General features: G+C 36.7%; 3 protein-coding genes and 1 pseudogene across 18 annotated transcripts in view; all 4 read left to right on the top strand.

The window, feature by feature from the left end:
* Positions 1–7,535, top strand: part of LOC120413476 (protein alan shepard) — a 334,433-nt gene extending 326,898 nt beyond the window's left edge. For all 13 annotated transcript variants that reach the window (XM_039574319.2, XM_039574317.2, XM_039574316.2 and 10 more), the window contains one exon: positions 588–7,535. In XM_039574319.2, the coding sequence (XP_039430253.1) occupies positions 588–728 (141 nt within the window). In that variant the 3' untranslated portion in view covers positions 729–7,535. The remainder of the gene's footprint in view (positions 1–587) is intronic.
* A 1,746-nt stretch (positions 7,536–9,281) lies between these two features.
* On the top strand, positions 9,282–10,151 carry LOC128093231 (uncharacterized). Its single transcript, XM_052709263.1, has 2 exons — positions 9,282–9,442; positions 9,507–10,151. The coding sequence occupies exons 1-2, from the start codon at positions 9,329–9,331 to the stop codon at positions 10,110–10,112; spliced, it is 720 nt and encodes a 239-aa protein (XP_052565223.1). The 5' UTR covers positions 9,282–9,328; the 3' UTR covers positions 10,113–10,151.
* A 2,611-nt stretch (positions 10,152–12,762) lies between these two features.
* Positions 12,763–17,717, top strand: LOC120413500 (putative helicase mov-10-B.2; annotated as a pseudogene).
* Positions 17,718–19,880: 2,163 nt separating this feature from the next.
* Positions 19,881–23,045, top strand: part of LOC120413439 (large proline-rich protein BAG6) — a 30,276-nt gene continuing 27,111 nt past the window's right edge. For 2 of the 4 annotated variants that reach the window (XM_052709501.1, XM_039574254.2), the window contains exons 1-2: positions 19,882–20,155; positions 20,363–20,434. In XM_052709501.1, coding sequence (XP_052565461.1) covers positions 20,372–20,434 — 63 coding nt within the window. In that variant the 5' untranslated portion in view covers positions 19,882–20,155; positions 20,363–20,371. Of the gene's footprint in view, positions 20,156–20,362; positions 20,435–23,045 lie in introns of all 4 variants that reach the window. The other 2 variants (XM_039574255.2, XM_039574256.2) reach the window with 2 other exon arrangements.

The raw sequence follows: 23,045 nt of genomic DNA, 5'->3' as shown, positions 1-23,045 counted from the left end.
TAAATAACCTTTTTTTTTATTTAGCCCGCAAGCTCATTTGAGCTTCAAATTTTTCCCGGCCTTCAAAAACTTTGAGCACTCCTGTATTAAGTATTTCCGGGTAAAATTTAAAATTATATTTTTTCTAATACTGAACAAAATAAGTAAACATTGGACTGAGTTGTATAATTTAACAAAAACTAGACTAGTTACCTAAGACAAACAATCAGTAATGTTGTCATGTTGTCTATATTTCATATTTTCAAAAAAAAAATCTTTGTTTTGTTCATATTTAAACAAATAAAAAATAACCTAGATTTTTTTGAGCAAATTAATAATTTCCTTTTGAGTAAATATATTGACAATTAAAAAATTACCGTTTAAATTCACAAAAAGCTTTTTGATGTCCGAAATAATGATCCTGAAAACTTGCTCAAAACTTTGCCATAGTTCAAGTAAACAAAAAGCAATAATAACAAATTTGGTTATGATTACTGTTTTTTATTTTTTATTGGATGCCATAACATGGACTGCTGTGAATTTTATTATGTAGCTAAAAAATTTAATAACTTTAATCTTTTTTGTTATTCTTTCGAAAACCTCCGCAGTACATCAGCCCGACGTACCCGTACTACGCGCCGACGCCGTCGATCATCCACACGATGCAGATGGGCGACTCGGAGCAGGCCAGCACGGCGGCCTCACCGGACGAGGCGTACACCACACAGTATCAGCACGCCCCCAAGTAGAACACCAGCAGCACCGACAGCGCCAACTTCCCGCCGGATGGGAGAAGGTTCGGGGGCGGTGCGCGTCAGATCTAGAGATGTATGGGGTAAGAATTGAAGTCGAAGAAGAAGATCAATTGCGAGCAGTAGACGCAAAAAAAAGAAGAAGAAGAAAGTCTCCAGTCATCGTCATCGTCGTAATATCGTCGGAGTTGTTTGCCTCAATCAACCAACCAGGAACCTATGAAATTAACTAGTAACGTCAGCCCCTCAGAGAGAGAGAGAGAGTTGCAAAGAACCTCAGCTCAGCTGGTACCGATCTTTAGGGAATATTTTGTGTGAGATATCGAGCACGCGCGCGAGTTCAGGAAAATTGCCAGGATCTTTTTTTTTCGAGAGGGACACAGACCGAGAGAGAGCGAGACAGGAAGTAATCGATACCTCAGCGAAAACCGTTGATTTTTACACAAGACTTGAAGCGAAAGCATACACAACCACACCCACTTCCTACTAGTTCGTCGCAGATCTAGCAGTTAACAACACCTTCAACAACTTAACTAAAGTACGCCCCCCTCCCTGACAGAGAAATGCATGCACGCGAAGGCAATGGTAGATGTTTGTTAGGAGCCAGAATACCCGGGCTGATCGTGGCATACAAAGTTTAGATCAATCACACACCCCCGTAAACCGCTATTGACTGTTAAACTTTTACATTTTTCGATATTTTCCAAACCCCCCACAACAATTCTGGACGACGACCAGCCTAGCATTGCGCAGAATAGTTCGCGAAAGTGCGCGAATCTTCAACTGTTTGTTTCCCCACGCCCCTTTCCCTTATTTTGTTTGTTAAGTTTTGTACACACGTTTTGTTCTATTTTCTTTTTTTTTGTTTTCCTTCTGACACGAAAAAACAAACAAATAAAACTTATTTATTTCACCTTCTCTGCGGCAGCCAGAGAACAGAGAAAACGCATCGCCGATCTTTTGCAAACGCGCGAGAGTCTGAGAGAAAAACTCGAAAAAACACACCCAAACACACACGAGAAGTACTGATGAAGTTTAGTTTTTAGAAAAAAAAAAACGACGACGAGGAACCGAAACCAAGTGCGCGAACCTCTAAAAAAACACTGCGAGCAAACCAAAAACGAGAAAATTTGATAAGAAGGTCGTCGCGCGCTCGCAAAGCTCTGGAATTCTCTCTCACTCTCTCGCACAAGCAAATTGATGTGACGTCGTGACGTCACGCAGCGAAGAGCGAGAGAAACGCGAGAGTTGCACAGCGTTGCGCGAGCGACGACCGACTGACGATTGAAGAGCGAGAGAGCAGGAGCGAAAAATCGCGAGAGGCGAGCTCTAAAATGTAATTCCCACACCTTTTTTTTTTGCGCCGCTCGCCAAATTGCGAGCGCGGAAAGGAGTGAAAAAATCGTGCGAGCAAGCGGATGGAGAGTCGCTTTTTTTGTTAGGTTAATTTTTTAATTTATTTTTTGTTCGGTAAGCGAGATTGAGATTGAGCGAGCTAGCGAAAGGGAGAGAGCGGAGAGTTTTCGCTTCGAGGAAACGCCGTGGAAGTGGAAAGAGAAAAGTGGAGAGCTGGAAGAAGCTGCAAGTGTGAAAAAGAGCAAATGCAAAGGAAAGCTAGTTCATAATTATAGTTTTTAGTTGTTAGATAGACCGATTTGAAAATTTACATTTTAGGAAAGAAAGAACAAGGGACAGAGATGAGAACTGAGCGAAATAGAGAAAGAAAAAAAAAGAGATAGCGGAAGTCAGAACGCGTCGCAGAGAGGATAAGAGAACGAGTAGGTCGTTTTATCAATTTTTCAGTTTTTTTTTTCTACATTTTTTTGAATTAGTTCTATTTTTGTAGTTTGTAAGAGCAAGCAAAGAGAAAAAAAACCCAGAAACTGGAAATTGAAAACCGCGAGCGAGGAACGAGCGTATGTTTTGAGACTGAAAGTTGCTTGAACGATTCCAACTTAGGACAGAAAAAAGCTATTTTTTGCAAACAAAAGAGAAAAAAGAAAGGCAAACGTGCAAGGCTAACCGGAAAGGGAAAGAAGAAATGGTTTTGTTTCTCTTTTACAATTCCCAACTTTTTTTTGTTTGTTTCGTTGTGTAAGGCAGTGTGAATCTTAAGCATTAAGAATGAAGCAAAGGGATTTTTTCCTCCGCGAAAAATGATGATTGAATAAAAAGTGAGCGCCGCGGCGCAGTGTGGAAAACTCTGCAAAGCGCGACTAAAATGAAGCTCCCAAAAAAAATGAGTGGGCGGTGTCGAACCGTTTGCGATTAATTTATTTTTAATTAATAATCAATACTCCCTCAGTGTTTTTGTTCCTGGCAAAAAGAGAGTGAATTTGCTGGGTCAATGGAGTTATTTGTGCTGGTCCATTTGCGATGAAGGGTGTCGGCGGAAAAAAAGAAGGACCAGAAGTGCGAAGAAAAGAAAGAAAGTGTCCCAAATAATTGGTATTTTTTGTTGGTCCTCCTCAAGCGATTTCGTCGAGTAGGGGAAGGGGAGGCTCTGAAGTGTGGCGCAAACCACGTGTGACGGAAATGGGCTGCGATTGGCCGTTATGGTGATGATGATGGAGTACTTCCGGTTTGCTGGACACGGGCGTCGTGTAAGTAGTTTTTGGTGATACAGTTTTGCCTTCGGAATCGGTTCGTTTGGCCTGATGGTGGGAGACCGCACAAGTGTGTCCCTGATGGATTGATTGTAATTAGATGTTTTTTTGAAGACTGATGATCTTCAATTCATCAACTGAACTCTTGAAATGGGAGGAGGTTTGATATAAATATTGAATAATCTGCAAAAAAACATTCTAAAAGTTTCCGTTCCGTTGCCGGCTCAAGAGTGACGGCAACCAAATATCTGAGGAGAAAAATTAACTTCCGTAAATTCACTAATTACAACTTCGGTGTCTTTTCATAGCTGAAACTAGGGCGTTTTGTACCCAGCGGTGATGGAGCTGAAGAATTAACTTTCCGTTAGTTCCCGTAAATTCACAAATTACAATTTATTTACAACTTCGGTGTCTTTTCACAGCTGAAACAGGTGCGTTTTGTGCCCAACTTGCATAAGGAATGTTTTCAACATTTGACTTTTTGCGCGTTGCAGCATCTGTCAAAGTACGACTGACGTTTAACCACCCGCTTGCCTCGGCAAGGGGCGCGTTGTCAATTGGTCCATGAAATATATATTTGTGGGACTTGATTTTTTTTAATATTTTAACTAGTGAGTAATCAGTGAAAACGTTTGAGCTAACTTTACTGTCCTGGAAGGTATGTTTTTGTAACATTTTTTTTCAATTGTCCTCCCTTAATCCCTTGATTTATTTAATTTTGTTTTACAGTTTTGCCTCATTTAAGCCTACAAAATAGCAAAACTTCTGCGGCAAACGGTGAGGTGCATCATTGGCGACTGTATGTGTGTATTATTTTGACACTGGACGAACACAAATCCTACACAGTTTAAGTTTCTCTATCACAGCCATCTCGCGGGGTAAGAACGTTCAATGAAAAAAGCATGGAAATTGTGCCTTTTTACAATTTTTTTGTAACAAGTCACAGGCATTCCCTAAACTAACACAAAACAAAGCAGCAGAGACTCACACTCACACACGCTCAAAGCGTCGTTAAACAGTGTCACGTGAGTTTGGTAAAACATTGTAAAAGGCAAAAAGAGATTAAAAAGAAGCGACGAAAAGCTGAGCTTTAAGCTCGCCACACAGAAGAACGACTGTGCAAAAAAAGGGCAAATATAAAGAAAAGGAAACAAATCAACAAAACTAGTGAAAGAAGTGCTAAGCTGTTAAATGCAGAAAACAACACACAGACAAAACAAAACTGTAACAAAGATTCAAGCAAATGAAATGATGAAAAAATAACACAAAATAACAGAGATCAACCAACTCAATTTTTCTACACAAATATTTTTGAAAGTCCCCTTTTGTCGAATTGTTGAACCGTTTAACGCGAACGAATGTGAAACACACACACACACAAGGAAAGCGAACTATTGAACACAAACAGAAATAAACAAAGAAAAAAACATGCAAGCAACTATGACAAATATGAATGTGTGTGAAACCTGTTATTTTCACCTCGTCGAATATCTAGGGAATATCGTAAAAAAAAAACAAAACAAAAAATGTCAACAACAAACCTAAAAACAACAACTAAACAACAAGAACAAATCAAGAGAACAAACAAAATATATTTTCGAGAGCAAAGAACTAATCGATGTCAACAAACAAAAAGGTGGGCTGTTTTGGGGGCGTCTCAGTTTTCGGGCAGCGCCAGTGTTGCCACCTCCGGCGTGAAAAATAAAGCTGAAAAGAAATATGTTCAGTAGGTTTTATACGTAAACAAAAAGGGTACACCATCTCGCCGAATGTGGGACGGTACACCAAACAAACACACAACACACAACACACAAACAATATTCTCTGTGAAAAGTTTTGAAATTTTTGAACAACATGACGGCGTCACCTAGTGAAGACTAAACTGTTTTAAACCAAACCAAACGAAACAAAACTATCGAGTAGTAGAAGATTGCAGCGTTCATCTTGAGTCCCACCCATCCCGTTTTTTCGGTGCCGCGAAGAAGAAAATCGTGGACGCTTTCGGGTGGGGGTGTTTTAGTACGGATTTTAGTACAATGCTGTTTTTGCGGAATGGCGGTGGCACGGTGACTGGCCCAGCAGTGTGTACTGATAGAACTAATCAAGCGATTCATCAATTATTTATGCATATATACACAATATAGGACGATTATTATTTTAGAACATAAAAGAACATTTAAAAAAAGGAAAGAGGAAAACCGCTATGTGATAGTATTTCCAAACTGTGATACGAATATTATTTTTTGTTTGTTTATTCGAGGAAAAGAGAAAGTCATCAACTATTGTATTGTATAGCTTATTTATTGAAAAGGGGTAAAAAACAGAAGGGAAAAGCAAGTTAAAAAATATTCATAAGGTGTACTAATCCACTTATACGCTCTAGTCCACGAATCACACTCACACTAATCTCGTTTTTTGCTAGCCACTCTTTGAGACTTGTTTGATATGATGTAATATATCTACGTATTGGACGCGAAACAGAAACCGATTTTTTCATAGGTGTGTGTCGTATCGCTCACTGTTCTCTCGATTTTCAGGGACGATTTTTAAACGTAAGTATCGTAATATTCAAATTATATATCAAACTAAAGGAATTTTTAGTACACACTGGCTGCGTTTTCGTGCCCGCCGAAAGCAAAACCGATCATTATTCGCACAAAAGGAAAAGTACTAGCATTACACAATTTGTACTAAAATGCCAACATCGAAGCGCCGCGACCTCACCATCCTACTGATCATCCTGACCGTGTTTTGGTTTTCGTTTTCTAGTGTAAAAAAAAGACTAAATCGCCAAACCTTAACCCAACACACCCTTATGAGTACTCTTGTCTAAATGTCATTGATTTACAAAACTGTACTAAACACTGCTGAATCTTTTGAAGAGAACAGAAGAACAAAAACACATTCATACACGCAGCACTCACTCACTCACCCACACAAACACACACAAACTATTAACTAAAAGAAAATAAAAAGACAACTTGAAAATCTTCCATCTTCGAAAACACTTAACGAGAACACTATTAAGGAAAGTATACAATAAATAACTTTATTAAACATAAAATATAGAAAGAAGCGAAGTTATGAGAAAATGATGATTTAAACAATGACTGAACATATATTAACACAAAAAAGAAAAACACAACAAAAAGAAGCAGTTATAAAAACACACCCCCTTGAAAGAGAGAAACGAAAGTTGTTGAAGTTGTACTAAAAAAGCAAAAATAACAGTTGTCACTCTCTCTGTCTGCGCTCGCGGTCATCACTGAAATTTTAAGCTATATTTTCTTATTTATCTGAAAGAGAGAGGAAAATATAACCACACAAGAGAACCCAATCAAATTGGTGATGCACGCCGCACAGACAGAGCAGAGAAAGTCGGACTATTTTTACCCTGAAAACACATTTAGTACAGCAGCAAGGAAGCGCAACCAGGCTGAGGGAAGTGACATTGAAAACTGTCACGACGGTACTCTTGTACACCGGAAAAAGCGTTAAAATCAGACAAATTTGAGGACTGGATAGAACTTGAGTTAGATACTATTATTTTGATGAGAACAATCCAGAATAGAACGTACTTAACGAGAAAGACGAAACCCCATATTGCAGCGAGATCTGAAGTAGAACAAAACAAAAACAGGAGACGACACTGAGCAAACAAAACCTTGAAGAAGAAAAAACACACACTCACAACAAAAAAGAAAAACAAGTAAATCAAAACCATTGTAGAAGAGAGTGACACGGTTTCGCACGTGACTTTTTTTGGAACCATTTACCTTTTATCCCAGAGTTGAAAACAGGAGACACACACAAACAACACACGCCCAAAATATTCACAGAATTTTGTGCGCTGAGTAGGCGCAGAACAACTTGTGCAATTTTTGCTTCGATTTTTGGCGCACTCACGATTGGGTTTAACGCTCCGATTTTGTGGTTCGACCGTTACCAAGTGTTACTTTGTACAGTAATGTTGGTTGATTTGATCAAATTGCATTGTTTTTTTCAGTTAGAATTTTTGTTTTAAATTTATTTCGACTCACTTTGGTTGAAGTGAATTTCAAAGATGTTTTCTGCAAGTTGATAAATTTAAGCGAAAAAAAACGTAGGTGAATGAAAAAAAGTAGACAAAAACTGAAAAAAACCTAAAAAAAACAGTAGTCGCAGAATAGGAGACGAAGGGGAATGAAGCAAGAGAAAAGAAACAGAGGATTAAGTAGCTGAAAGAAAAAAAAAGTAGCTTTAGGCTTAAGGGAAAAACAACTAGCTTTTAAGGCAAACAACCACTCACATACACACAAAAAAACACAGAACTTGAGAAGAAGAAAAAGAAGATGAAATAAGTGCGAGCGGGACACATAGGAATAATAAATGAAAAAAGATTTTTGCTAGTTTGTAAGGGAAAAAAATATTTAGGATAAAAAATTGTTTAGACTAGAAAAGCTGCAGGATGATGCGAAAGCAAGCAACCAAATGATGAAATATCCGATCGGAGAGATGACGCATTGTGTTCCGTTCTTGAGACTTTTGTTTCCTAAATTTCTCGAAACCGACCTATTTACAGTAGAGACACAACTCTCTCACTCACACACACAACTGATTCCTATTAAACAGAGAAACGGAGAGATGACAGAAAAAAAACGCAACTTCTTCCAAATTTTAGGTTGTTCGATCAATCATTTCCAAATTTCGCACACAACCAACCAACTTGTTTTTTTCCTTTTTTCAACCAATTTTTTTGTTGTTTTCAACAATCCGTATTGGTTCACTAAAGATGAATAAAAATCACAATTTTTGAAAATCGCGAGCGGGGCTTCCACCTTCGTTTTAACGTTTGCGTTTTGAATTTACCTCATTGTGCACAACCAAACGGCAAAATGATCTGAAAAAAAGTATATTTAAAAAATATTGCTGGAGGAAATTAAGAACACCCTCGGAACAAAGTTCGCTCCAAGGTGTGTTCAATAAAAGAAATGAACGTGAACTAAAAGTATTATTGCAAAAAGAAATTTACTTTTTATTTCACTTTTTTCAAGTTATTTTTTTTCGATTGACGGTAAACTTAAATTGAAAAAAAAGAAATAGTTTAAATTGAACGCGATTAAACGAAATGAGCAACCATTCATATGATTGAACCATTAGCGAAGAAAGAGGAAGGGAAAAAGAAGCGTGGAAACGGATTGATTTTTAGGGTTAATGATGTTAAATGAAACTAGCATTAAAATGATGAAAAAAAAAACTAGATGAAAAAAGATTTTTTAGGATTAAGTGATGCAACAAAAAAAAACTAATGAAAAAAATACAAAAAAAAAACAACTGAGAAGCAAATGGTTTACAAAATGAGAAAAAAAAACTTAGCGAAGAGTAGGGATTAATGAAAGCAAAAGCGGAAAATGAAATTGAGCGCGAAAAAATGTCGAAATGAAAAATAAGAAAAAAAATGAAAATTACTTTTAAGTGACAAAAAAGAAGAAAAAAACACAAGAGTAGAAAAACTCTTTAGCTTATAAGTGAAAAGAAAAAAGGAAAAAAAGAAACCCTAGCTTTTAAGACAAACTGATGAGAAAAACTGCAAGAAAATAAAAGCGATGAGAACAAACAAAACTAGGGCGGGGTTTTCAATTGTGGCAGGTATCACATTCCCAAATGCTTCCAAGAATCATGAAAAGATTTTTATTTAACAAAAATATGCCCTATCATTCCACACACATTTTAGATTTTGTTACTTTCAAACTAGATAATAAATTTTTGGCAGTTTAATTCCGGAGTTTTTTTTTTAAAAAAAGGTCCAATAAACCAAATTTTTGGTTTTTGCTTTTTGGGTGTTTTAAATTTGGAAATTTGGTTTATTGGACCTTTTAAAAAAATCCAGAATTATTTACTGCTAAAATCAATCTAAGCAACCTGAATCTTTATGACTCAGCGCTTGTTCGATCCGTCTAAAAGTTCTTCAAAAAATTAGGGAAATCTTTTTAAATCCCGCGAATAGGAACCATGAAGCGAAGTCGGTTCACGCACAAACCCTCGGAAACGGAGGAAAAGGTCGTCATGGAGTACAAGGGTCGTTACTTTGAAGTGCCTCGGTCCGAGTATCAAAGGCGATTAACGGTAATCCAAATTCCAAGGATTATTCAAATATTTCTTTACACAAACTTCAACTTTCCGCCCACAGCACATTGAGCAAGCGCAAACAAGCAAGCAAGTTCAAGCCGTGTCCCGAATCCGATCCGACGTTGCTTCCACCAGCCCCAACCCGTCCGCCCCGGAAGCTCGCTCCAAGAACAACAACACCGACATGGTCACAAGCTTTTTCGACCAGCTCGAGCAGAGCTTCAAAAAGACCATGAACCAATCGGAACGAGCCCAAGAAGCGCCAAAGACCCCGCTGGAACATCATTTCACCCTGGAAGACTGCAACGAGAGCCAGCAGACGATCGCGGAACGACCCAAAGATTGTCCGATTCCAGCGGAATCGGCGTCAACGGCGCCGCAAGATCCGCGCCTGTTCATGGACGTGGCCGATTCGCTGGCACAGCTCAAGAGCACCGTGACGGACCTGATCGATCGCACCATTGTGGACATCGAGTCGAAGGCGAGTCTTAGCCGGAACGTTTCCTGCGAAACGGTTCTGATGAAACGGGCTCTCGGGGAGGGCGGCGAGAACTCGGTACAAAATTCGGAGTCCTATGCGCAGAGCAAGAAAGCCATCAGGAGCAAGTTGTACGGAGAAATTGGGGACATTGTCAAGCGATTGAAGGATATGGAGTTTTTGGAATGAGATCTGCGATGATTTTATATTTTAGAGGAATTTTGTTTTATAAATATGTTTAATAAACTATTTCAAAATTTTGTTCTACAAAATATTGTATGTACAGTCCAGACCCGATTATCCGAACGTCGAATAAACGAACATATTTTTTCGTGTTTTTTTTTTTCATTTTCAGACTTATAACATAAAATTCGAGTTCTGCGACCCCATTTTAGTCAAATTTTGGCCGCCATCTTGGATTTGAAAAAAACTGCATCACTTTAGAGTTGTTTACTGCCCATGTTCGCCCCATATGCAAAAAAAAAAGCATGCTGATAAAAACGTATTTTAAGCAGGGATGGCATTTACTCGTTTCCTCGCCGATGGCGAGGGCTTTTAGATATCGTCCCTCGCTCAAATCATCAAATTTTCGGCGTTCTCCCAAAAACTGCATCAAGAGAGCGAAGCGAAAACGACGCCGATTAAATAGCGATCAACGAACAAACCGATGCGTAAGACGGAAAAAAATCTCTCACACAGCCAGTCCCCTCGCTCAAAAAGCAAGAGAAAGAGCAATCGTGAAATTCTCTCGCCCGTAAGCTCTGAAGAAATGAGTTCATTTGTGTGCGTGAGCTCCAGTGTATGTATACAGCAATTTCGTGTGCGTGCCTCTCCGGTTCACGGAGAATCAGCATTACACTTTTTGCAGTTCGATTTTACACCACCGACTAGTTTCAACCCTCGAACTGAAAAAGATGTAAAATGCGAACTGGAAAAAGTGTAAAAGTTACACGTTTACCAGTTCAGGGGTCCGAACTGAAAAAGGTGTAACTTTTGGACTTAGAATAATTTCGAAATTTTTGCCCGCTGTCAGATCGGGACTTATGGCCTATCTACAATCACTTAGCTTAGAACATCTAAGTAAAGTAGTTACTTAGGAAAGTCTGCAACTTACGTTCGTCATCCACAATCAACTTAGAAAACTTGCTGGGCTGATATACGTTGCTATGCAGTTGTTTGTTTACCTTTGATATGGAAACGTCAACTTACCGTAGATTTTGAAATTTTCCAAACCAAACGTCAGTTTCTAATTTGATTACTTTTCCATTGTAGAAACTCAGATTCATTTCCATTGATTCAAATTCCTAAGCTAAGTGAAATTTTCTAAGCTAAGTGATTGTAGATAGGCCATTAGTGTTATTTTGAAGCTGGTGGTTATAGGCAGCGTTGCCACATGTACAGATTTATCTGTCATGGTACAGATTTTTTAGCAAAGATCTGAGTACAGAATCTGTACGTACAGATGACAGATATTTGGGTCACCGTACTGATTTGTACAGATTTTCAGATAAAACAGATTCTTACTCAAAATGATATTATTGAATAGTTAAGTTATTGCAATTATCTCAACATTTAAGAACTTTTCATTGATTAAATCTAGTTTAACTTTTGAAACATTTAGAAATGGATCAAGCTTATATTTTTTAACGATCTTAGATCCATTTATGCTAGAATATTTTGAACTAGGAGTCTCTCTTAATACTAACCCCCAGTACGCCGCGGGTAATTGGCTCCCTCCCACTAACATTTACACACAAGATCCTCTGTAGTTTTAGGTTTTTCTTAGGTTTAAGAAAACTGCATTTACAATAGCAGACTCATTGCTAACCAGGTTTCAGTACCGACAAGGACCTAATAAAAATAATTTATAGCATTTCGTTCTAATAAAGTTATAACATAATTTCCAGCATTTCCCATTCTTCTCAAAAATGATTTTGAAATTAAGGAGAACACAGGTAAAATAAAATCTAAAATACTTCAAAAATTTAATAAAAGTTGTACTGAATCATACAGAAAATAATGAGTCATAAAGTTTATTGTATTTTTTTTATTAATTTGAGTATATTTTTAAATTATATGAAAACAACATGATTTTTTTATATTCATAATCTTGCTTATTGCATTTAAAGCTTTTTTTGCAAAAAAAAAGTTTGATAATAAAAATTATCTTTTTAGCATTCCATACTTTACATGCCCTAAATATGAAAAATATTTACAACCGCCTTGTAGTTGCCTGAATATTAAAAAAATTAATCCTCGTTTTTCAAAATATTATTATTTATTTCTTGAAAGGTAACGCCATTATGTCACATTAAACTATTTAATAAATCGACGTCGTCGTGCTATCTTGTCGCACCCGCCATTTTGACGTTCCGAGAAAAACGCGTTTTAATGTTTGACCTTGAATATTCAAAAACGAGAGCACGCAATGTAAACAATAACAAACACGTTTTGTTTGGCTCACCATTCTGTGCATTGTCCCAAAGTTTGGTTGAAGTTGGTTGCTGGAGTCCCGAGTAATAATTACAAATTTTTACGGTAGTCTAGCTTGTACGTGCAACAAACGCATCCTGACTTTCCTGGCCTGAAATTCCTTTGGCCTTTTGTCGCACTTACATCAATTTTCATGGAGTGACAAGATAGCACGACAAGATTGAAACTACTTTCATATGTAAAGTGACAAAAATGCACGGAGTTTTTTCGGTTTTTGTTGAATATCTCAGGATTGAAATCGAATTTTGGGGATCTGTGAAGGTCAAAAGGTGAGGCATTGTAAGCTGCACAAAATGGCGTTCTTAACTCAATTTGGCCCAGAATGCACGTACGACAAGTTAGCACGATGGCGACGAAATGGAATATGGTCAAAGTAAATATTATTGAAAGTTTTCGATAAATCATGTTTTGTACCGTCAACTGGGTCAATCGGGACTGCAGTCTGTATGAATATGGATTACAGTCTAACTTAAATTATTTAATTCTTAAATTCCTGAATTCTTAAATTCCTGAATTCTTAAATTCCTGAATTCTTAAATTCCTAAATTCCTAAATTCCTCAATTCTTAAATTCTTAAATTCTTAAATTCTTAAATTCTTAAATTCTTAAATTCTTAAATTCTTAAATTCTTAAATTCTTAAATTCTTAAATTCTTAAATTCTTAAATTCTTAAATTCTTAAATTCTTAAATTCTTAAATTCTTAAATTCTTAAATTCTTAAATTCTTAAATTCTTAAATTCTTAAATTCTTAAATTCTTAAATTCTTAAATTCTTAAATTCTTAAATTCTTAAATTCTTAAATTCTTAAATTCTTAAATTCTTAAATTCTTAAATTCTTAAATTCTTAAATTCTTAAATTCTTAAATTCTTAAATTCTTAAATTCTTAAATTCTTAAATTCTTAAATTCTTAAATTCTTAAATTCTTAAATTCTTAAATTCTTAAATTCTTAAATTCTTAAATTCTTAAATTCTTAAATTCTTAAATTCTTAAATTCTTAAATTCTTAAATTCTTAAATTCTTAAATTCTTAAATTCTTAAATTCTTAAATTCTTAAATTCTTAAATTCTTAAATTCTTAAATTCTTAAATTCTTAAATTCTTAAATTCTTAAATTCTTAAATTCTTAAATTCTTAAATTCTTAAATTCTTAAATTCTTAAATTCTTAAATTCTTAAATTCTTAAATTCTTAAATTCTTAAATTCTTAAATTCTTAAATTCTTAAATTCTTAAATTCTTAAATTCTTAAATTCTTAAATTCTTAAATTCTTAAATTCTTAAATTCTTAAATTCTTAAATTCTTAAATTCTTAAATTCTTAAATTCTTAAATTCTTAAATTCTTAAATTCTTAAATTCTTAAATTCTTAAATTCTTAAATTCTTAAATTCTTAAATTCTTAAATTCTTAAATTCTTAAATTCTTAAATTCTTAAATTCTTAAATTCTTAAATTCTTAAATTCTTAAATTCTTAAATTCTTTGATATTTTTTAAATTTTAAATCTGGGTGTGTTTTTAAATTTTGTTTTGTATATATATCAACAATTTATTTTTTTAATCTTAGATTTTTTTAGTTATAATATTTGTTTTTTTTTAATCTGTGTGTTTATGGATTTTCTCTTTGGTTAACTTCTTTTCAAGCAAAATACAAAATCCTTCCTTTTAATTTCAAGATTCTGCTTTTTGAGATTCGGCATCAAAAGGCAATTCGGAATTTTCAATATTATTATATCGATTACAAAATTATTGATAGGCATTTATGACTTTCAGTTGCAATAAAATAAACAAATTCTGAATATTTAAGTTTTTTCACTAGAACTTTTGCAAACAAACATCGCGCGAAGAAACGTCTTTCCTTGGCCGTTTCTTGGGTGTTTTTTATATGGAGTTTTGCGTTCCTTCCGAGCTGCATAATGTTGTCATAAGATTGTTCAAAATGCATGTTAAAAAAAAAGTTATTTACAAAAAATATACCGTACAAGTAATGGTACAGATATTCGCCATGCTTGGTGCAGATAAGACAGATTTTTGGACCCTCTGATACAGACGGGCATGTGGTAACACTGGTTATAGGAGTTGAAATGGTAAGTGTTGTTGTGCAAAGTGAGACAGGTGCCGGAAAGTGCAAGATTTCGGTTTCCCCAGACCGGAAAACCAAGAATTACAGGCCAGTTAATGTTTTTGTGGCCGGCTTTGGTTGATTTCTTGGTTCTTCGGTCTGGGGGAAGCGAAATACTATCTTCCGGCAGAAACTTTTACGAATCTGTCAGTTGCGGCCGGAAAGTGCAAGATTTCGGTTCCCCCAGACCGGAAAACCAATAATTACATGGCAGTTAATGTTTTTGTGGCCAGTTTCCGTTAATTTCTTGGTTTTTCGGCCTGGGGAGAAAAAAATCCTACCTTCCGGCAGGAATTTATATAAATCTTCCAGCCGTTACCGGGAAAGGCAAGAATATGCTTCCTCCAGGCCGGATAACCTAGAATAGCTGGCCAAGGAATGCTTTTGTAGACGGTATTCTTGGTTCATCGGTCTGGGGGAATAAAAATTCTACCTTCCGGCATGCAAATCTTTCGGTTGTTACCGGAAAAGGTTCTTACCGCTTCCCTCAAACAGGATCATGAAATCTTGATTGATCTGGGGGGAAAAAGAATTCCACCGTTCGGCCAGAACACTTTCAAATCTGCAGGATACGCCCCCAAAACGGATAACCAAGAAATACTTCTTCCGGCGGGATTTTCAAACCTACAACTAACCTTAAATTATCTTTCTTTTTCAATAGGTGCTTCTAGAAAATCGGGAGAAGACATACGCGAGTGCCGACAACCTCGAAGAACTTGAATGGACTGCGGAGGGTATTATTGGTTCTTCCTAACTGGAACCAGGGCACGGGAGTGCCGTGACCAGCCCCGAGCTGGGCTGGAGGAAGTTGATAATGCGCGATCGAGAAAATCGCCGACTTCCAGATTTTTCCGGACATCTACCTGGAACCGAGCATCCTGTGGACTCCGCCAATAAGACGCGTCACTCGATCCGAAGCTCAACTCGAACCAAAAAGAGGCGGTCGTCGCCATCACGACGCCCATTTCGGTTACGCTGTTTCCGATCCTGCTGATTGGGCCCTTTGGCACCTGGAAGACGTACACGCTGGCGCAGGCCATCAAAAAGCTGCTGCTGCAGCCGGAGTCAAAGATTCTCATCTGTACGCACTCGAATTCGGCCGCTGATTTGTACATCAAGGACTACCTGCACCCTTGGATCGAGGAGGGTGGTGGGGAGGAGGCCAAACCGTTACTACCACAAACGCTGGGTCGCCACCGTCAACAGCATCGTCCAGAAGGTAGGGGGTTTTGAGTTGTTTGTTACGATATTAACTAAACTTTATCTCTCAGTACTGTCTGATCGACCTGAACATCAACGTGCGCATCTTTCGGCGGCCAACCGTCGAGGACATCCTCAAGTATCGTGGTGGTAACGCTGAACATTTCGATGGAGCTGGCCTTGCTCGATCTGTCCAAGGGACACTTTACGCACATTTTCCTGGACGAAGCGGCCCAGGCCATGGAGTGCGAGGCGATACGCATCGTGCTGGCCGGTGACCACATGCGAATGTCCCCGGAGCTGTTTTCGAACTTTGCCAAGGAGCGCAAGTTGCACATTTCGCTGCTGGAGTTCCTGTACGATCACTACCCGAACGATTTCCCGTGCAAGATCTTGCTGTGCAAAAATTACCGGGCACGCGAAGCGATCATCAAGTTTACGTCGGAGCTGTTCTACGAGGAGAAGCTGATCGCGTCCGGCAAGCAGCAGAGGCACGAAAGGTTGGTTTGAAATGGTTATTTTCGTATTTTTTTTTTCTAAACTCAATCTTGCCTCTTCCAGAACCCGCCAGCAGATTCGTCCCCAGATAGCACAGCTCCTGACGGCCGACCGTTGATTCCACCGCCGATGAGGAGTCCGGTCCAGCAGCAGCAACAACAGTAACAATAATCAGGTGTCAGCGCCGCAAATGCCGTATCTCCAGCCCTTCCGAACTACGGCCCATTCCCATCCCACCACCAGAACCACATTCGCCCGGTGATGGGCAGCAGCGGAAGTGCCGGAGGCGGTCCCATCAGCCCAAGTTCATATCGTTCGGACTGTCTACGTACTTGATTACGTCCTGTGCCGCTTCGCAAATGCAAATGCCCCCTCAGCAGCAGGTTGTAGCGGTGGTGTACCAACAGCAATCGCTGCTTCATCAACAGCAAAGCTAGCAAAAGTTTGGAGCGCTTCGGATGGATGACGGACGGCAGCAGTAGCAGCAGCACGGTGGGCTCGTCGACAAGCCAGGTCAGGCCGCAGCATGTGCACCATTACAACCCGGCCGTCGTTACGAGCTTCAACCACTTGCTACCGTCCAACAAGAGCTTCCTGGATGTGGCTTTGCAGACGAAGGAGTTCCAGTATCTGTTGTTTTTCAAGCTCGTTGAGACGCAGGGGTTGAAGAGCGGCGAACAAGTTGACGGATATTTTGCGCCAAGTTCCGACGCTAGGTCGACTCAACACCCGCATCAACAGCATCAGCCGCAGCCGCAACATCATCATTAACAGGTTCACCCGCAGCAGCACCAACAGTTGCAGAAGAAGATGAATTCATGTAGCAGTGGCTTGCTCCGGCGTTGTTGGGAGTTTTGGAAGACGACGACATGGAGGATTAAAACGACGACGAAGAGTTGGAGGAGATTGACAACACGGTTCTGCGAACCAACATGACCAAACAGGAAAAGTTACGCAAGATTTGGTAGCCGACGTACACCATCATATACCGAGAGGCGTCGCCCTGACCGGTGTCCGCGAGGACTTAAGCCGTGGCGAAGAAGGTCGTGCGAGGTGTTCCCACTAAACAAGCTGGCGGCGTTTCCGCCGGAGGAGATCCGGAACATGCTGTGCGGCGAGCAGAACCCCGAGTGGACCCGACATTATGGCCTACAAATCGAAGAAATGGCCTCGAAGCACTTCACTTTATTGTAATTATTATCATATTGTGAAATCTGTCTTTTTAATCGATATATTGTACATCATTTAGAAATCAATAAAAATATTGTTCAATCTAATAGTTAAATTGAAATTTAATTTCTCTTAATAAGAATCCCAAAGAAAATCCAAAAACGCCCAAATGTAGGCAATATGCAATTTTCACCCGGTGAAACATTTCAAATTCGATTTTACACGAAATCCAGTTCGACCCCTGTTACACGAAAGTATGTAATCGTACCTGAACTGAATTTCGTGTAATCGAACTCGATTTCGTGTAATGCCGATCCTCCGTGTTGGAACGATAGTTCCATCGGAGCCGGCGAGAGGGTATTTGTATCTTTATTTCAAAAATATACATAAGGGCAAGCCTTTTATCGTATACAGAGACATCATTTAGTTCGAATATGATAAAACTACAAACAAAAAAAAACTTAAAACTAACTAAAAATTAGGTTAGAGTACATGAAATGATCATTGTATAAACAAAGAGAAATAACTTAACCTAAAAACAAATGAAAATGACTTCAACAAGAAGAATTTAGGTGAGAAAATAAATTGGTCAAGAAACTGTTTCTATCAAGTGTTCCTTAAATATTCCCTACACTGTTGCTTGAAATCACTAATAGAAGTAAGATTTTTCAGACGATGAGGCAAAGCGTTCCACAGGCGTGCGCCACGGACTACGAATGAATTCCCCAGATAATTAGTATGATGAGTTGGAATTAGAATGTTATGTGTACGTTGTGATCTACTAAAGGAAAGTTCTTCATATAGATAAGTTGGCTCTTTGAATTTAATAAGTTTAAACAAAAAAAACAAGAAGCTGCAAATGAAAATATTTTTGTAAAGGTATGCCAAGAATTGACGACTGATATTGAGAAACATGGTCATATCTGCGTAAATTGTAAATGAATCTAATACAACTATTGAAACAAACTTTTAAATGACGTTCAGTTTCTGCTGACAAATGAGAGAAAATTACATTACCGTAAATAAAGTGAGGTAAAAGAAGAGTTTTTACTAGTTTTGTTTTAGTATCAATTGATAAAGTGTTTCTATGTTGGTTTAAAATTCGTAAAGTTGTATAAACCTTCCTAATAATAAAAGATACATGATCGTTCCAGGTTAGGTGTTTGTTCATAACTATTCCAAGATTGTTTACTTTATCAACTATTTCAATTATATCGTTGTCTATTGTAATGGGCGGTAATACAGGTAGATCAGAATTAGGACGAGTAAAAATTATGGCTTTTGTTTTAGATGCGTTAAGTACTAGACCATTATTGCGACAAAAATTTAAAATGGATAAAAGATCAGCGTTTAGCAAAGAAATATAGTGAGGAAGTTCTGAAATAGGACAAGATAAATAAACTTGGGTGTCATCGGCAAAAGATTGTATACTGCAATAACGAACATGTCTTGGGAGATCATTAATTGACATTGTAAAGGCTAAGGGACCTCCAACGGATCCTTGTGGAACCCCTCGTTCGTTTTGTCTAAATTGTGATCGACTTCCATTGATTTCAACCAGTTGATGTCTTCCTCCTAATTTCTCGTCCTATTTCTCGTCGATGTGATGGGCTTTCGATATTCGCGATAGCAAGCCGACCATCACTCGGCTGCAAAAGAGAAGAGAAATTTTAAGAGACGAGGAACGCACCGAAATATGCATCAATGATAGTGCGATGGTGATGGTTTACCTACCCTGATTTTAAGTCTGTTCCACACATAAGGCTACGTGTTAAGTTTTCACAAAATAACAGTATTTTCTCCTGATTACTAGAACAAAGTACTGGATGTTGTAAGCTTTTCTGAAAGATCACACGATTTTGAACCAAATTGCATCAATAACTCAAAATCGATGAAAATGAATATGGGACATTTATGCGATCAGGGGCAATTTAGGGGTCATACAAAAGCTCAACAATAAAAAAAAAAATTTCGTCATTTGATTTATCCGATGTTACTACAGTCCAGACACGATTATCTGAAGGCCTCAGCAAAATTTCACTTTTGATAATCAAAACTTCGGATAATCGAATCACAAAAAAAAAAATTGTTTATGTTATTATTTTAGATTGTCGAGCTTAAGTATGACCCCTTGACTACTCTAAAAAGATTTAGAATTTTTAAATCCAAAATGGCGGTAATGAATTATGGACAAAATGCATTTTTGAATTTAATAGACAATCAATTATTGAAATTTGACTAAAATCGTATCGCAGAACTCGAATTCAAGCAAATCAAGATAAAATTTCAAACTCTGCCTTCTCCAACATTGTCAGTGTCCGACATCTGTCGGAGTTTACCTTCCCTGCGCGCACGATCGATGCATTTGGCAACACATGCAGCGATGACTTTTTTTGACAACGCGGACAACAGAAGCAGAAGAAGCCGCAAACAAGAAGCAGCGTGCCAAAGTTTTTCTCTTTCGAGTGCAAAACGTAGTCATCGGGGATTTTTCGTCCGTGTGGAAAAGCGATTTTCACCTGGTTCCAAAGGTGTCAAAAGTGTCGCAAGTGCGCCGGTGGTGCCGGAAGTCGATAAATCGAGTGGAATCAAGCGTTGGTTTGGTGGGTGGTTCTTCGGGGTTGCCGATTGGGAATGTTCCTTCAAGTTGGTGATCGATATTGGTGGTGCTGAGTTTGGATTCGTGAAAAGTTTGCAAACCGGGAGGAAGAGAAGGGACATTGCCAAGTGACCGGGACGTGAAGGCGCCTCAAGGTAATTCCCGGGAAATTGCTCCTAAACCCAGGAAAAAGTGAAATTTGCTTCCTCAAAATCTAATATTGTTAGGTTAGAAAGTGGTAAAAAAGATGGCGCTCGAGTTTTGACAGAGGAAAAAAAAGCTAAAAAATACGTCGTGCTCAAAATTGTGTGATCTAATAAAAAAAATTGTGTTTATTTTGTTCCGTCGCCGGATTTTCGCAGCTCGCCGAAATGATAAACCTCAAGGTGAAAACGTTGGACTCGCAGAACCATGACTTCAGCGTGGAGGATGATGTAAGTAGGGGCAACATTTTGTGAGGGGCAATCCGGAATCGGCCAAATCGCCGCCTACTAAGAATGAAAATGAAAACAAAAAATAATACACACGCCGATCAACCCGATTCTAGATGATTCCAGAATGGTTGACTAATGAATGGTTTAAAAAATGTGGAGTATGTAGATTAGATTTAAAAACATTAGCCTGATGGACATCCCTATATGCAAATATATCTGAGTTTTTTTTAGCATCTAAACTTTCCACATTTTTACAAGCTTTCCCAAAAAAAATCAAAGTACAAAAAATATGTTTTTCAATAATATAGAATGTTGAACAGAAAACAAAAATTACAATCAATTATGAACAATTTTGAATTATGTACTTCAGGCTTTTTAGTCTTAGACCTAATCACGTATTCCGGTAAAACGCATTTTAGTACAGAACAATTTGAAATTTTTTAAGTTATTTATTTTTGCTATCAAAAATTGAGAAGAACATATTTCGCTCTTTTAAAAATATGTCTTAAATTACGCTACACACAGTATTCGTCTCCCATCCAACCACAACAAAGGTATCGCCCGTCAGGTTACAACACGAAAGAGAAATAAACAATAGATTCGCCCTTTTGTTTTGGGTTTATTTCTGGAGCAACAGAGAAAACAGTTTGAACTTGGTTTGAACTGTTTTGTAAATTCTTTGGCTAGTTCTAACTTTTCCATAAAATTAAAATAGTCAAACAATAGCTGGCCTCTCCGACTACATTTTGTTTGTTTTGTTTGCTTCTGGAGGTTTTATTTAAAAGGTCCAATAAACCAAATTTTCTGTTTTTGCTTTTTGGGTGGCGGTTTCAAAAACACTCAAAAAGCAAAAACTAGAAATTTGGTTTATTGGACCTTTAAACAAAAAAAACTCGAGAATTTTCGAAATAGTTTCAGCTGTCAAATGCTTATGCGCTCTTTTCAAATGTTGCTCCAGACTGTTCGAGTACTTGAGGAAACAAATCTAGAGTTGTTTTTTTTAAGGGACCTATCTCGGATTAGTTTTCAAAAAGCCGTAAGAGCCATTGGTAAACAAAGTCCTTTTTCAGGGTTGTTACGGACGGCGCGGATCGCGCGGATGGCGCGGATGGCGCGCATCGCGCGGATCTGGCGCGGATTTGCTGGCTAATTTTGCATAGGCGCGGATTTCGCGCGGATAGCAATTTTGATAAACAAAATAATTGAGAACGATAGAATTTCTTTCAAGTTACAAAGGAAAATATTATTAGAAATTAAATAAATTAATTCTTTTTCGTTGAGTGCGAAAACATCAGTTTCTAAGAAGTTGTTAATGAAGAAAATTTTCTTCTAAAAATTATTGATTGTTTTTTTTTTCTTAATATGAAACTTTGAAATAATCTTCAAGGAGCGATTTTTTTAATGTATTGAGATTTGTTATATAAATTCAACATAACATTACAACTCATTATTTTTAAAACATCTGCCTTACAATTCAAATAAATATCAAATATTATTAAAATCAAAAGAACAAAATTCGAAAAATTACAGAATTTTAAAAATTTGAAGCAATGAAACTTTTTAGATTTTAAATGTTTTTCAATATAAAAATTTAAATTTTAAAATTTTTGGTTTATTGAAAGAAATAAAAATTCTGTTGCCACTCTGATTCAGGTAGAATGTAGCAGTTCCATTCGAGCAGTTTTGCTTTTTTCTTCAATGTATTCCTTATGGGAGAACTGTCATTTCTACCACTCGAATCGGGTGCTCCATTGATTCTATTCACAATGGAGCACCCGCAGTCGAGCAGTTTTTGACAGTTCGTTCCATAAGAAATACATTGTAGAAAAAAAGCAAAAACTGCTCGAATGGAAATGCTCCATTATCACAACATGACGAAATCCACATAGAAATCTGCTAAAATCTCCGTTAAAAGCGAAATGTAATGTTAAAATTAAAAAATAAGAAATCTGGAATTCAACAATTTGAAATTTCAGAATTTACATATCATAAATAATAAAAAAATAGAATTCATAAATTCAAATAATAAAAAAATAGAATTCATAATTTGAAATTGTCAAAAAACATAATTCATAAATTCAAATAATAAAAAAATAGAATTCATAATTTGAAATTGTCAAAACATACAGACTCAAAAAACGTAGTACGAATTATTAAATTGAAAAATTACGAAAATATTACAATTGATTTTTTTTTATTTTATATTGTTTAAGAAAGTTCTTAAGTTATCAAATTATTATATTATTAAATTTTTAAATTATTAGATTGTTTAATTATTAAATTTTTAAATTATTTGATTGTTAAATTATTAAATTTTCAAATTATTAAATTAATAAATTATTATATTATTATATTATTAAATTATTAAATTTTTAAATTATTAAATTTTTAAATTATTCAATTATTAAATTATTAAATTATTAAATTATTAAATTATTAAATTATTAAATTATTAAATTATTAAATTATTAAATTATTAAATTATTAAATTATTAAATTATTAAATTATTAAATTATTAAATTATTAAATTATTAAATTATTAAATTATTAAATTATTAAATTATTATATTATTAAATTGTTAAATTATTAAATTATTAAATTATTAAATT

This window comes from Culex pipiens, chromosome 3, assembly GCF_016801865.2.
Source record: "Culex pipiens pallens isolate TS chromosome 3, TS_CPP_V2, whole genome shotgun sequence".
NCBI classification, from domain to species: domain Eukaryota; kingdom Metazoa; phylum Arthropoda; class Insecta; order Diptera; family Culicidae; genus Culex; species Culex pipiens.
This window is presented reverse-complemented; position numbering and strand designations above follow the sequence as displayed.